The sequence below is a fragment of the Dendrobates tinctorius genome, unplaced genomic scaffold (genome assembly GCF_039654945.1).
Source record: "Dendrobates tinctorius isolate UK_male_01 unplaced genomic scaffold, ASM3965494v1 ptg000063l, whole genome shotgun sequence".
Lineage (NCBI taxonomy): Eukaryota > Metazoa > Chordata > Amphibia > Anura > Dendrobatidae > Dendrobates > Dendrobates tinctorius.
The window spans coordinates 2,068,198-2,084,315 of NW_027361731.1; the positions used below are offsets into that span (position 1 = coordinate 2,068,198).

Here is a 16,118-nt window from a genome sequence, read left to right on the forward strand (position 1 = left end):
TTTGGTAACTTTTTTTGGTATATTACCTTTTTTTTAATTTTTTTTTTTTGGTATATTACAACAAATTACAAACTATGATAATGTTGGGTGGAGATAGTATTGGAGGGGTTAACAGGGTTGACCACATCGAGGGGGGGGTAGGGGACTGGGGAGGGAGTTGGTGAGGACCAGAAGTGGAAGGGGGGTTTAACACATGTGGTTGGGACGGGAGTGGATGGACAGACGAGGTTTGTGGGTACATTGAAGGTGTATGTGGGGGTGGGTATGGTGAGGGCATTGGGGTATAATGCAATGGGGAAGGTAGGTACTGGGAAGAATGGAATGGGGAACTAGAGAAAGGAGAGGGAGTGGTAGGAGGCGGGACGGCTGTGTGATGGATGGTGGTGGAAGGATGGACGGGGGAAGGATAGACGGGGAGGATGGACAGGGGGAGGATGGACAGGGGGAGGATGGACAGGGGGAGGATGAGATGCTTCAGCAAGCACTTCCACTAGAGCATTGTGACAGGCTTGCATCACACGCATCTGCTGGTGAGTACTTAAACCTTCCATTTGCAGGACAACAGATTGAAAAAAGGTATGTCTCGGTGTCTGGTTTGACTCTAAATTCATCTGTTCCATGTATCTTCTGAGTTCCATGATACTTTGATTGATCATGGTCAACCCAGAAGATAACCGTTGTCCATAAGTGTGGAAACCGTGTTGAACAGTTGAGTTTAGATTCAAACAGTCAGACAAGGTCAACCTTTCCTGACTCCTCAGACGCTGCCGGCCAGAACCAAAAGTTTGTCGAGATGTTGCGGCAGTGTCTGAGGGGTGGGGAACAGGGAACAAGTCGTCACCAGCAGCTTCATGTGATGAAGTCTGCCCTGCTGCTCCAGTGCTGGTGGAGGGGATAGAGGGATGAGACAAGAGGGTAGGTACAGAGGGGTCGGATACCTCGATGTGGTCACCGGGGGCGGTCTCACTAGGGATCACTCCAGAGGGACGCAACTCTGATGCAGACTCCCGAGTGCTGCAGATGGTGCTAAAAAATGAGAAAAAAAAATGTATATTAAAAATATTGATATTTAATTTAAGTGTGCTGAAAAAAAAATTGGTTAAACATTTCTACTACAGGAATTGTTTGGGGAATATTTACCTTCTGCATGCCATTGTAGATCGCAGGAACACCAGGGCTTTGTAGTTTTTGTACTGGGGTCCCTGGCGTTCTCCCGACGAGCCACTCGGGGTCTGAATCTCTTTGTTGTAGTCCCTCTTGAAGCGATCCCGGAGCGACCGCCACCGTGTGATAACCCTGTCACCTGTGAAGCAAAAAAAAAAAAAAAAAAAAAAAGGTTTAGTATTCAACACTTCACATGCTGGAAATATAAGTTACTGAAGTTGTAATACTTACGCACAAAATCCCTGGCCCTCGCATTGAGTTCCTCCCAGTCGTCAATAACTGAAGAACAGGCTTCATCCCAGAGCCGTCGGGTGGTTGGTTGGTCGGCATGAAGACGGTTTGCCATGTTCCACAGCGGCTCCCGGATTTCCACCTCATGGATGAGGTCATCAGTATCAATAATGACACCCTCCTCCTGATGTCTGCGGGGAGCACGCCGTGAAACCTGTGAAAGCAAAAAATTACATTATATTCAAACACATGATGTTCATTTAAACAATTATCAAAATAGGGTTACTTACCGTTTGCCGACCACCAGAGGCATCACCTTCACGACCCTGGGATGTCCTGGGAGTCACTCTAGTGCGGGCACCAGATTCTGAAGACTGGGGGGGAAAAAAAAAAAAAAGTTTGGATGGATGCATAGTTATGGTGTGTGCACTGTGATGAATGTTTGTGTTGGGTGTAGCATTATGTATCTGTGTATGTGCTAAACTTACAATCTGCGCACCCCCTCCGTGTGTCTCTCCACCCTGCACGTCTCCTCCTGGAAGCTCCTCTGAATCAGCTTCCTGTTAAAACATAATAGGATAGTGTTTTTAACCACCCAAAAAATTATTTTAAATAAAAAAAACAAAATTTTTTTTACCTCAGCTCGCTGATGATGTGAGGGGGAGCTTTCAGGAGAAGACATTACGGCTTGGGGCAGCTGCGTTGCTTCCTGAACTGATCTGCAAGTATAAACACACTTGTTAAGCTACTATACAAAGTATCATAATAAGCTTTCAGGCTTTTATACTTACAGGGAAAATGTTTGGCTGGCAGTCTCTGTTGCGGTCTGGCTGGCCCTCTCTGCTGCAGCCTGGCTGGCTCTCTCTGCTGCTGCTCTCTCTGCTGCGACCCTGCTGGTAGTGCTTGAAGTGATCTGCAAGTATAAAGACACTTGTTAAGCTACTATACAAAGGATCATAATAAGCTTTCAGGTCTTTATACTTACAGGGAAACTAATGGTTGCCTGTACGCCGCGGTGTGGCTGTTCCTCTCTGCTGCGGTCAGGGTTGTTTCTGCTGCAGTCTGACCGGTCATGTCTGCTGCGTTGTTGATCCCTGCTGCGGTCTGAATCTCTGCTGCGGTTGGGCTGGCCGTGTCTGCCGGTATGGTGGCGCTTCATTGTGTGAACTGAAAGAAAACGATATGAAAGTTTAAAAAAAACAAAACACACATTTTGTATGTGTAATTCCCTGAAACTAATTATATGCAATTTTAAGTGTTTGCATGTCTACATTCCCTTATCTCAGAGTGTAACCAGTGATTGAAGGTGTGTAATATTTTGTGTAAACCCACTTTCTTTGTGTTTTGTAACTGAGTGTAACCAGTAATTGAAGGTGTGTAATTGCTGTGTATACCAGTTTGCATTCCCTGAAACTCTCACCGAGAGTGTAACCAGTGATTAAAGGTCTCACCGAGTGTAACCAGTGATTGAAGGCGTGTAGTGTGTAATTGCTGTGTATACCAGTGTTTGCATTCCCTGAAACTCTCAACAGAGTATGTAACCAGTGATTGAAGGTGTTTAATTTCTGTTTATACCCACTGTGTTTGCATGGTTTTGAATTCCCTGAAACTCAGTTGTGTATACCCATTTTTTTCATGGTATGTTGCAATCTCACTTTTAACCACACTTGTATACCAGAACACTTCAATTACCTTTATGGTAACTTAATTTTACCTTTTTTAAAATGATACAAAGGAGATTTTTTCAAAACAATTTATTTATTTATTTTTTTATTATTTTTTTTTCCAAAAAATAGGAGCTACTCTGCTCTTTATTTTAAATACCACAATACATGAAAAATAAAAAAACGCTAACACGCATAACACACAGCCAGGCTACACACTCCAGGTGTCTTGCAGGTGGAAGATTTGCAGCGGAGTTTGAAATTCTATCAGTCAGGCTGGTGTTTGATGTCTGGTTCGGTGTCTTCAGTGTGGCTGTTGCCAGATGTCTGGGCCCAAACCACATACAATACCATTTAGGCCGGTTTCACATTTGCACTTTATAGCGCAGCGATGGCCTGCACACGGCCGCCACTAGTCCCCGCCTACTACCGCACATGAACGCTTGCGATCTGCGCACCGTCTTTATCATAGGGTGCGCAGATGGTGCGCTGGCAGGATTTTACAGTGTGCTGCGCACTTTTGAAGGTGTGCCGTGCGCGCCAAAATGCAACATGCTGCGTTTGGCGCACAAGGGCACACCTTCAAAAGTGCGCAGCACACAGTAAAATCCTGCCAGCGCACCATCTGCGCACCCTATGATAAAGATAGGGTGCGCAGATCGCAAGCGTTCATGTGAGGTAGTAGGCGGGGATTTGTGGCGGACGTGTGCAGGCCATCGCTGCGCTATAAAGTGCAAATGTGAAATCGGCCTAAATGGTATTGAATGTGGTGTTATTGGGCCCAGACATCTACATCAAACACCAGCCTGACTGATACAGTCAGGCTGGTGTTTGATGTAGATGTCTGGGCCCAATAACACCACATACAATACCATTTAGGCCGGTTTCACATTTGCACTTTATAGCGCAGCTATTTCCTGCACACGTCCGCCACTAATCCCCACCTACTAGCGCACATGAACGCTTGCAATCTGCGCACCCCATACTAAAGATAGGGTGTGCAGATCGCAAGCGTCCATGTGTGCTAGTAGGCGGTGATGACCAGATGGGACGGGGATTAGTGGCGGACGTGTGCAGGTTATCACTGCGCTATAAAGTGCAAATATGAAACCAGCCTTACACCACACAATCACAGCAAGAAATACAATATTAAAGTTGTATGAAAATAACATGCAGTACACATGCAACAGAAAAAAAAAAAAAAAAATGCAACACACACACACACACACACGCTCCAGGGGTCTTGCAGGTGGTAGGCTTGCAGCTGGGCAGGCAGACAGGTTTTATAGCTCTAGTTGAATCTTCTGTCAGGCAGGCTGCAGTCGGATATCTTGCTTGGAATATTCAGTGTTGCTGGTGCCGGATTGTCTGGGCCCAATTACACCACATACCATACACCACTCAATCGCAGCAATCACAGCATAAAAAATACAATATAATTACAGTTGTATGAAAATAAAAAGCAGTACACATGCAACAGAAAAAAAAAAAAAAAATGGAAAAAAAAAATAAAAATGCACACACAGGCCACACACACGCTCTAGGGGTCTTGCAGGTGGTAGACTTGCAGCTGGGCAGGCAGACAGGTTTTATAGCTCTAGTTGAATCTTCTGTCAGGCAGGCTGGAGTCGGATATCTTGCTTGGAGTATTCAGTGTTGCTGGTGCCGGATTGTCTGGGCCCAATTACACCACATACCATACACCACTCAATCGCAGCAATCACAGCATAAAAAATACAATATAATTACAGTTGTATGAAAATAAAATGCAGTACACAAGCAACAGAAAAAAAAAATATAAAAAAAAAAAAACAGACATGCAACACTCGCAGACCACACACACACACACAGGCTACACACTTGCAGGCCATACACAGAAATGTCATAGGTATACTCACACTTGGTAAAGCTGGTACTGGCAGGCCTCTTGATAGCTGTGGCTGCAGGCTTGGTGGGTGTCTGGCAGGCTGGGTGGTCTGGCAGGCTGGGTGGGTGGTCTTGCAGGCTTGGTGGCTGTCTTGCAGGCTTGGTGGCTGTCTTGCAGGCTTGATGGCTGTCTTGCAGGCTTGGTGGTGGTTTGGCTGGCTTGCTGTCTGGCTGCTACTGCATGTCTGGGCCCAATTAGCCCATCTTATATAGTTTTGGGACTGTCTGGAAAAGTATCTTTTTTTCTGGGCATGCGCAGTGCGATTTTGCGGATCCTGCCGGCGGATCCGCCGCCCATAGGGGATCATTCTACCGCATGGCGGATGACGGCGGATGCGCCGTCGTCCGCCATTTTGACGGCGAAAAAAACCGTTACATGCTCCGTCCCCCTCAGACAGAATCCGCAAAGAATTTTGCGGATCCGCCGAATATCGGACGCAACGGACGACCATCCGTCAAAATCCGCCACTAATGTATCCCAATGGGGAAAATGGCGGATCCGCAACAAGAAAAAGCGGATCCGGCAATTTCAAATTTTGGCAGATTTTGACTGATGGCAAAAAACTGAAGTGTGAAAGAGGCCTTAAGAACAAGGAATGTTTGGCAGAAGTCATCTGCAAACAGTAGAACAATTCCCCCATTAAGTGATTGGATCCTTCCAGATCTGTGAAAGATCTTAGTGATATTACAGGCGGGAGATTCCAAGAGCGCTGGATTCAGGGGAGATCCTGGTGCTGAATGAGCTGTGCGGCCTCCATCTTAGAGAGCGGCCACAACCCCAGACGATGCAGCGGCCGGAGCAATGTTATTGATGGAGGGAATTTCTGCGAGCAGCAGATTAATGAAGAATGTTTTCCCGGAACCTCCTGGGGCATCAAGGAAAACCCATCTCCCATCTCCACTTGGAATCTGAGCCATAATTGCCAAATCCTCCGATCTGTGGTCATCACCATAGAGGCTTATATAATGGGACACATTCTCTCATCTTCTCCATATCATGGCTTTTCTCTCAGAATATCTCCGTCCATAACCCCACAGTCCGGTGGAGCTGGTGCCGGTAACACTAATGCTAGTAGAGCTTTACTATTGAGACCTTCGATCTTTCTTCTGGAGTCAGGAGGACTTTGGTGAATATGTCGGCAGTGACATTTATGTCTCAGTCCGGATTACCTCTCCTGTGCTCTCTGTGAATATCTTCTCTTGGATATTCTCTGTATTTGTCCCAAAGAGCCCGGGGATTGGAAGGAGCACAGAATTTAAAACATTTGCTTTTCCCACATCGCTCTCTATGATTTCACCCTCATTGTTCTTTAAAGGGCCGACACCATCAATTTTAATCTTTTTACTGTTTATATAATTAAAGAATAGTTTGGGGTTTGTTTTACTTTCCTTAGCAATGAGTCTCTCAGTTTCCACTTTTGCTAAATGTATTTGTTTTTTTACACATTTTATTTTTTCTCTATAACTTTTTAATGCTTCTTCATTGCCTTCTTGTTTTAGCTTCCTAAATGCCTTGTTCTTGTTAGTTATTGCCCTTTTTACATCCTTATTTAGCCACATTGGTGTTCTCCTGTTCCTAGCCCTTTTATTTCTGTACGGTATGGCTAGCTCGCAGTGGGTGTGTAAAACTGATTTAAATATTTCCCATTTATTTTCTGTGCTCCTATTTTTGAGGACATTGTCCCAATCAATTTGGCGAAGGTCCTCTCTAAGCTGATCAAACTTTGCTTTCCTGAAATTCAGCGTTTTCGTAACCCCCTTCCAGGGCACCTTACTGAAGGACAAGTGGAATTGTATTATATTGTGGTCACTGTTCCCTAGGTGCCCATCGACTCGCACTTCTGTTATTCTATCTGGCCTGTTGCTTAAAATTATGTCCAGAAGGGCTGTCCCTCTAGTTGGGCCCTGCACAAGTTGTGACAGATAATTATCCTTGGTCACTGACAGAAATTGGTTTCCTTTCTGAGATCCGCAGGTTTCAGTTTCCCAGTCTATGTCGGGGTAGTTGAAGTCCCCCATAATAATCACCTCATTGGGATTTGCTGCTTTGTCTATTTGTTTCAATAATACATTTTCAGTGGTTTCTCTTATATTTGGTGGCTTATAACAAACCCCTATGAGGATTTTATTACTTTTCTCTCCTTGTATCTCCACCCATAGAGACTCCACCTCTTCGTTTCCCTCTTGTATATCTTCTCTTAGTGTGGGCTTTAAAGTGGACTTTATATATAGACAGACTCCACCCCCTTTCCTTTTTTTACGATCCCTCCTAAACAAATCATATCCTTGCAAGTTAGCCGCCCAGTCATAGCTGTCGTCTAACCATGTCTCAGTTATTCCTACTATGTCGTATTTTTCCTCATACATTACCAACTCCAGATCTTCAATCTTATTGGTCAGGCTTCTTGCGTAGGTCAGCATGCAGGAAAAAATTAAGAGACCACTTTCAGATGTTCAGTTTGTCTTATTTTTCTCTTTATAGGTATATTTTGGAGTAAAATGTTAATTGTTCTTTTAGTCTATAAACGTCTGACAATGTCTCTGAATTTCCAAGGAACAAATTTTGTAATTTTTTTTACAAAGAAAAATGGTCAAAATTAAAAAAACAGTAATAATAAATAATGCAACGAAAACAAGTTCATAATCATTTAGAAACAACAATGCTAATGTTTTAACTCATATTGTGAGGAAAGAGGGAGACACAAGCGCAACATAGGGTCTTATCCCACAAATAATTTAAGCGGTTTGACAAAAAAACTGCTCACCTGGTAGTAGGTATTCAAAGCATGTATAGATAAGGGCTGCTGCAGATCCACAAGTCGGTCACCGACTATCTGAAACAGAGCTCTGCAAAGGAATACGTGGATTTCGTCCAGAAATACCTGAAGAAGAGGTTGCAAAAAACCTTGAAACGCGTAGAATAAACCACTGTCAAACTTTATTAACCTTCTGGAATTTCATCATTTGGGCAGCACGGACGAAATCCACGTATTCCTTTGCAGAGCAATGTTTTAACTCAGGAAGAGTTCTGTAATCAATATTTTGTGGAATAGCCATGATTGTTAATCACAGCTTCCATGCGTCTTGGCATGATTTCCACCAGACTTTCACACTGCTTCTGGCGCAAAAATGTAAGCAGTTCTTCTTTGTTTGATGGCTTGTGACTATCCATCTTCCTCTTGATTACATTCCAGAGGTTTTCAGTGGGGTTCAGGTCTGGAGAATGGGCTGCCCATGACAGGGATTTAATGTGGTGGTCTCTTAATTTTTGCCAGAGCTGTATATAACTCAAATTATTGTATCCTAATTACCATGCACATTGTAAACGCTTAAGTTTAATATCTTCTTTGAATATTTCCCAAATACACATAACATAACACTTTATAAAGCATTTTATGGATAGAAGGACACATAAGATAAATATTGTATCCGAACCCTGAAACTTAAGAGGCCTAAATAAATTCTTTGACTTGCAAAAGTTGAGTCTCTCAGAAATTCTTGTCACGGAGGCTACAAGCTTTACATTACACAGACAGAAAACAGTGTGTACAGTATCCTTATTATTAGCCCAAAGTGCAAATATCACCTGCTGCGGCTGTCACACATGTCATACTGTAACGTTATCGTGCAAAGAAATTACTGCAAAATATTAGAAAATATTACCAGCACACAAAAAACCTACATGGGTGTTACTCACATATAATATGATTTGGTTAGTTATATATACTTTTTAAGTGTTAAATAAATAAAAACATGCAGTTACTACAACTTTCTGTGAAAATAAAGACATAAATCCATATAAGAGGTTTTTTAGTTCTTTCTGCAGACTCTTGGATCATTTGGTAGGGCTTACAACAAACTAGCTATTGAACCTGTTCTACGCCCGGGTGGCGAGCATTTTTATTGGTATATGGTCTCCCATCCTGGTATGTGCTGACCTCTCCTATCCTGGTATGTATGGCACCCCTCATCCCTATTCTGGTATGCATGGTACCCTGTTATGAATGAGTCACCGTAGGAGGCAAAAACAGAAATACTAGCTAAGTCCAGAAAACCAGAGAAGTTGGCAGCTATCGGATTGCAGACCCCTGAACCTAACAACAACAACTAGCAGTAGCCGTGGGGGGTTCCTACGGTGCCCTAGACCAGTGGTCCCCAACATTTTTTGCACCAGGGACCGGTTTCAAGCAAGACCATTCTTCCATGGCCCGGCAGGGCGGGGATGAAGGTGTGGCAGGGGCGGGGCTTTGGTCATAAGGGGGCGGGGCTATGGACACGGTTGTAGTGTAGCAGTGCATACTTATAATTAAATAACATTTATAATGTGACTCAACTCACCATAGGTTTTGAATAAGTGCTCCATCACCCCCTTCTCCCCATCATTGCCTTCACCCCATCACTCCCTTCTCCCCATCATTGCCTTCACCCCATCACCCCCTTCTCCCCATCATTGCCTTCACCCCATCACTGCTGTCTCCCCATCATTGCCTTCACCCCATCACTGCTGTCTCCCCATCATTGCCTTCACCCCATCATTGCCTTCACCCCATCACTCCCTTCTCCCCATCATTGCCTTCACCCCATCACTGCTGTCTCCCCATCATTGCCTTCACCCCATCACTCCCCTCTCCCCATCACTGCTGTCTCCCCATCATTGCCTTCACCCCATCACTCCCCTCTCCCCATCATTGCCTTCACCCCATCACTGCCTTCTCCCCATCACTGCTGTCTCCCCATCATTGCCTTCACCCCATCACTCCCCTCTCCCCATCATTGCCTTCACCCCATCACTGCCTTCTCTCCATCACTGCTGTCTCCCCATCATTGCCTTCACCCCATCACTCCCCTCTCCCCATCATTGCCTTCACCCCATCACTCCATTCACCCCATCACTGCCATCTCTCCATCATTGCCTTCACCCCATCACTCCCCTCTCCCCATCATTGCCTTCACCCCATCACTGCCTTCTCTCCATCACTGCTGTCTCCCCATCATTGCCTTCACCCCATCACTGCCTTCACCCCATCACTGCCATCTCTCCATCATTGCCTTCACCCCATCACTCCCCTCTCCCCATCACTGCTGTCTCCCCATCATTGCCTTCACCCCATCACTCTCTTCTCCCCATCATTGCCTTCACCCCATCACTCCCCTCTCCCCATCATTGCCTTCACCCCATCACTGCTGTCTCTCCATCACTCCCCTCATGGCCTTCTCCTCATGTCCCCATCTCCTCCAGGGCCAGGCTACACAAACACAGACCAACACACATACACACACACACACACACACACAGACACACACACACCAACACACACACACACACAGACATACATACACACACACATTATACATACATACACACACCACCTCTCTCCTCTCACCTGCCCGCCACCCGCACTTCCGCACTCTGACACAGCAGCGGCCGCGCTCTCCTCTCTGTGTCAGTCAGAGACAGGAAGCGCGGGCGGCGGGCAGGAAGCTGGACGCAGTGGACGGGTCATTGCAGCTCCGCTCCTGCTATTCCCTCTTGCAGGCAGCGGAGCTGCTTGGATCGCTCCCTGGCCGCCGCTAAGAACTGCTGCGCGCCGCCCCAGCCCCCGCTACGCCACTGACCGCCCCTGGCTCCCCTTGTGTCCGCGGACCGGCAAGGGCACTGCAGCCGCCCGGTGCTGGGCCGCGGACCGGCGGTTGGGGACCCCTGCCCTAGACCCCTCGATCACAGCCGGAGAACTACATAGCCTAAAGACAGAAAGGGAAATCTAAACTGCCCCAGAGCAGACCCCAAAGCAATAGGCAGCCCCCAACATATAATGACGGTGAAGCAAGATGAAAAAACACTCACACAGATAGAAAGATAGGCTGAGCAAATGATGGGGCCCAAGCTAACTAAATAGGACAGAATAGAAAAGCTGCTGTCTGCAATCCGCCAAAACCCTCTCAAAAACAAGAGCCAACAGACTGATAGGGAAAAAAGCCCTGAAGACGCTAGGCTTCAAAAAGACTATATCAGTACTCAGGTATTATCTGAAGACAGAGCAAAAAGGAAATCAGCTCACCCAGAAGGGAAAGGCAGAAATCCAGAAAAACAAGGCAAAGCAAAACCAAAACACAAATGCAAAAAGTAGAGTAGAAAACTTAGCTTTTGAGGAGCAGGAATCAGACTGTCTCCAAGAATCCCTCAGAGTAAACACCCGCAAGGCAGAAGGGCGTCGGCTGCCTTATATCCAGTCAGCAATCCCACTCACCCAGTCATCATCATTCTGCTCATGTGCTTTGTAATCCGCCTCACTACCTTCCTTCACCAGAAGAGGGAGTTCATCAGACCTCAATGGTGAAGGGGAAAATGAACTCACAACAGAACCCCTCATCCTTATCCTGCTATGCATGGCCCACTCATCCCTATAATGGTATGCATGGCACCCCTCATCCCTATTCTGGTATGCATGATACCCCTCATCCTTATCCTGCTATGCATGGCCCCCTCATCCCTATAATGGTATGCATGGCCCCCTCATCGCTATTTTGGTATGCAAGGCACCTCATTCCCCATCCTGGTATACATGGTACCCCTCATCCCTATCCAGGTATGTATGGTACCCCTCACCCCTTTCCTGCTGTGCATGGCCCCCTCATCCCTATAATGGTATGTATGGCCCCCTCATCCCTATTCTGGTATGTATGGTCCCTCCCCCATCCTGGTATTCATGGCACCCCATTCCTCATCCTGGTATGCATGGTCCCCTCACCCCCCAATCCTGGTATGCATGGTACCCCCTCATCCCTATCCTGGTATGCATGGTACCTCCTCATCCCTATCCTTGTATGCATGGTCTCCTCACCCCCCAATCCAAGGGAATAGAAGAATCCAGGATATCTAAAAACATAAAAATAGTGAGGAAACACTTAGCTAACCTAAATGAATTTAAGTCTCCAGGTCCAGATGACTTACACCCCAGAGTACTGGGGGAGATAGCAGAAGAAATTTTTGAACCACTCTCCATAATCTTTGAAAATTCTTGGAGAACAGGAGAAGTCCCAGAAGAGAGAAGAGCAAATGTTGTTCCTATCTTCAAAAAGAAAAAGAAGGTGGACCCATGCAACTATAGGCCAGTGAGTCTAACTTCAAAACCAGGAAAGATCTTTGAACAAATTATTAAACAACATGTGTGTAAGTACCTGGATAAGAATGAAGTGACTAAACAGAGTCAGCATGGGTTTGTAACTAATAAGTCATGTCAGACTAACTTAATTTCCTTCTATGACAGAATCACTGACTGGGTGGATCAGGGAAATGCTGTAGATATAGTATATCTTGACTTCAGCAAAGTATTTGACAAAGTATCTCACACAATTTTTATTGAAAAAATGACTAAGTATGGAATGGACAAGGCAACTGTTGGGTGGATTCATAACTGGCTTAGTGATCGGACCCAAAGAGTGGTCGTAAATGGCTGCACATCCAGTTGGAAGAATGTCTCAAGTGGTGTAACACAGGGCTCTGTCCAGGGCCCTGTATTGTTCAACATCTTTATCAATGATTTAGATGAAGGAATTGAGGGTAAACTGATTAAGTTTGCAGATGACACAAAGCTAGGAGGAATAACTAATACTAGAGAAGAGAGAGAGGATTCAAAAAGATAGAAATAAACTGAAGCAGTGGGCAGCAACTAATAGAATGGTTTCTAACAGGGAAAAATGCAAAGTACTACATCTGGGCAATAAAAATGAAAAAAGCATATACAGAATGGGAGGAATAGGGCTAAGCAACAGTGTCAATTAACCCTTCACAACAGCACATGTGAAAAAGACTTGGGTATACTAATAGATCACAGACTGAATATGAGTCAACAGTGTGATGCTGCAGCAAAAAAGGAAAATGCAATTCTAGGATGTATTAACAGAAGCATACAGTCTAGATCACGTGAAGTCATTCTTGCCCTCTACTCCTCTTTGGTCAGACCTCATCTGGAATACTGTGTCCAGTTTTGGGCACTCCATTTTAAAAATACGACATCAACAAACTGGAGCAAGTTCAGAGAAGAGGCACAGAATGATGACCAGTCTGAAAACCATGTCTTATGAGGAAAGGTTGCAGGATTTGGGAATATTTAACTTGCAAAAGAGAAGACTGAGAGGAGACTTAATAGCTGTCTACAAATATCTCAAGGGCTGTCACATTGTAGAAGGATCATCTTTATTCTCATTTGCACAAGGAAAAACTAGAAGCAATGGGATGAAACTGAATGGGAGGAGACTCAAATTAGATATCAGAAAAAACCTTTTCACAGTTAGAGTGATCAATGAGTGGAACAGGCTGCCACGAGAGGTGGTGAGTTCTCCTTCAATAGAAGTCTTCAAACAGAGGCTGGACAGACATCTGTCTTGGATGATCTAGTGAATCCTACTTTGTGCAGGGGGTTGGACCATATGGCCCAGGAGGTCCCTTCCAACTCTACGATTCTATAATTCAATCCTGGTATGCATGGTCCCCTCACCCCCCAATCCCGGAATGCATGGTCCCCTCACCTCCTATCCTGGTATGCATGGTCCTCTTACCCTCCTTTCCTGGTATGCATGGTCCTCTAACCGCCTTATCCTGGTATGCATGCTACCCCTCACCCCCCAATCCAGGAATACATGGTCCCCTCACCCCTCAATCCTGGTATGTATGGACCCCTCACCCCCAATCCTGGTATGCATGGTCCCCTCACCCCCAATCCTGGTATGCATGGTCCCCTCACCCCCAATTCTGGTATTCATGGTCCCCCTCACCCTCCAATCCTGGTATGCATGGTCCCCCTCACCCTTATTAAACTACACACACAAAAATAAAACCATTTATACTCATCTTTTTTCCCTGTGTTCTGAACCAAAGGGGTGACTGGGCGAAACAGATGGGTAAGGAGGCACAGAGGTATCCGTAGGGTTAGACACCGAAACACACAGGGACTTGGCAAGGCAAAGGACTGGAGAGCCAGAGATAACAGGGCCTGGATGCTGCAATTAGAGAAGAGGCACAATGAGGTATCAGGAGAGGGAACGAACAACAGGAAGGTGCAGAGCGGAACAAGATGGAGGCAGGCAATGCACAGGGGAGTTCAAAAGAGTACGGGAGGCAAGGAACACAGAGGGCAGAGGCTGCGCAGACAGAGCACAAAAGATTGTACAAAGAGGAGAAACACTGCGTAGACAGAAACGCAGGGGAGGGGCCTGAGGACACAGCGAGCGTCGCACGGAGCAGGGTGACCGTATTAGATAATCAGGCGTCTTACCAGTCCCGACGCCAGGTATACAGTTGTGGCCAAAAGTATTGTCACCCCTGCAATTCTGTCAGATAATACTCAGTTTCTTCCTGAAAATGATTGCAAACACAAATCTTCCCCAAAACATCAGGGAACCTCCGCCATGTTTGACTGTAGGGACCGTGTACTTTTCTTTGAATGCCTCTTTTTTCTCCTGTAAACTCTATGTTGATGCTTTTGCCCTAAAAGCTCTACTTTTGTCTCATCTGACCAAAGAACATTCTTCCAAAATGTTTTAGGCTTTTTCAGGTAAGTTTTGGCAAACTCCAGCCTGGCTTTTTTATGTCTCGGGGTAAGAAGTGGGGTCTTCCTGGGTCTCCTACCATACAGTCCCTTTTCATTCAGATGCCGACGGATAGTACGGGTTGACACTGTTGTACCCTCGGACTGCAGGGCAGCTTGAACTTGTTTGGATGTTAGTGGAGGTTCTTTATCCAACATCCGCACAATCTTGCGTTGAAATCTCTTGTCAATTTTTCTTTTCCGTCCACATCTAGGGAGGTTAGCCACAGTGCCAGGGGCTTTAAACTTCTTGATGACACTGCGCACGGTAGACACAGGAACATTCAGGTCTTTGGAGATGGATTTGTAGCCTTGAGATTGCTCATGCTTCCTCACAATTTGGTTTCTCAAGTCCTCAGACAGTTCTTTGGACTTCTTTCTTTTCTCCATGCTCAATGTGGTACACACAAGGACACAGGACAGAGGTTGAGTCAACTTTAATCCATGTCAACTGGCTGCAAGTGTGATTTAGTTATTGCCAACACCTGTTAGGTGCCACAGGTAAGTTACAGGTGCTGTTAATTACACAAATTAGAGAAGCATCACATGATTTTTCGCACAGTGCCAATACTTTTGTCCACCCTCTTTTTTATGTTTGGTGTGGAATTATATCCAATTTGGCTTTAGGACAATTCTTTTTGTGTTTTTTCATTTAAGACAAATTAAATGAAGATAATAATAACAAAGAATTTGTGTTTGCAATCATTTTCAGGAAGAAACTGAGTATTATCTGACAGAATTGCAGGGGTGTCAATACTTTTGGCCATGACTGTAATGACGGTGAAGCAAGATGAAAATACTAACACAGACAGAAAGATAGACTGAGCAAAGACGGGGCCCGCAACTATCTAGATAGGAAAGGACAGGAAGGCTGCTGTCTGCAATCTGCCAAAACCCTATCAAAGACATAAGCCAACAAGCTGATATGAAAAAGGCCCTGAAGCAGCTAGGCTTCAAAAACTAAATCAGCTCTCAGGTATTTTCAGAAGACAGAGCTAAATGAATTCAGCACACCCCAGCAGGGAATGGCAGAAATCCAGAAAAACAAAGCAAAACAAAGTCAAAGCACAAAAGCAAAAGGCCGAGCAGCAAACTTAGCTTTAGAGGAGCAGGAATTCAGACTGGTCTCCAAGGATCCCACAGAGAAATCACCCGCAGGGCAGAAGGGCGTCGGCAGCCTTATATCCAGTCCGTAACTCCACTCAGCCAGTCATCATCATCAGCCTCAGGTGTTTGATAATCAGGCTCACTACCTTTCTTTACCAGAAGAGGGAGTTCCTCAGGCCTCAGTAATGAAGGGGAAAATGAACTCACAACAGTACCTCCCCCTTGAGGAGGGGTCACCGAACCCTCAACTACGCCACCAGGGCGATCAGGGTGAGCCCGATGAAAGGCACGCACCAATCTTTTGGCATGAATATCAGAGGCAGAGACCCAGGAATTATCCTCCTGACCATAACCCTTCCACTTAACCAAATACTGGAGTCTCCGTCTAGCCAGACGGGAATCCAGTACTTTCTCTACCTCACATTCCATGTTACCTTCA

The 16,118-nt window shown here is 45.5% G+C and overlaps 2 protein-coding genes across 9 annotated transcripts in view; both read right to left on the reverse strand.

Moving 5' to 3' along the window:
• Positions 1–16,118, reverse strand: part of LOC141094149 (uncharacterized) — a 454,882-nt gene that overhangs the window by 122,514 nt on the left and 316,250 nt on the right. The window lies entirely within an intron of this gene.
• Positions 38–3,069, reverse strand: LOC141094175 (uncharacterized). 2 transcript variants are annotated; one of them, XM_073579935.1, is made up of 5 exons: positions 2,381–3,069; positions 2,033–2,308; positions 1,686–1,955; positions 1,396–1,609; positions 38–1,303 (listed from the first exon to the last, which is right to left on the reverse strand). In XM_073579935.1, exons 2-5 carry the CDS (start codon positions 2,075–2,077, stop codon positions 1,137–1,139), a joined length of 696 nt encoding a protein of 231 aa, XP_073436036.1. In that variant the 5' UTR covers positions 2,078–2,308; positions 2,381–3,069; the 3' UTR covers positions 38–1,136. The 2 variants fall into 2 exon arrangements, with proteins under 2 accessions (XP_073436036.1, XP_073436037.1); XM_073579936.1 differs by having other exon boundaries at positions 1,686–1,769; positions 1,884–1,955; positions 2,033–3,069.

Bases quoted from the DNA above. Each gene is read 5' to 3' on its own strand.
- LOC141094175 (XM_073579935.1), bottom strand. From the start codon at position 2,077: ATGTCTTCTCCTGAAAGCTCCCCCTCACATCATCAGCGAGCTGAG. The intron at 1,956-2,032 runs GTAAAAAAAATT...ATGTTTTAACAG, and splicing joins CACATCATCAGCGAGCTGAG to GAAGCTGATTCAGAGGAGCT. The intron at 1,304-1,395 runs GTAAGTATTACA...TTTGCTTCACAG, and splicing joins GAGGGCCAGGGATTTTGTGC to GTGACAGGGTTATCACACGG.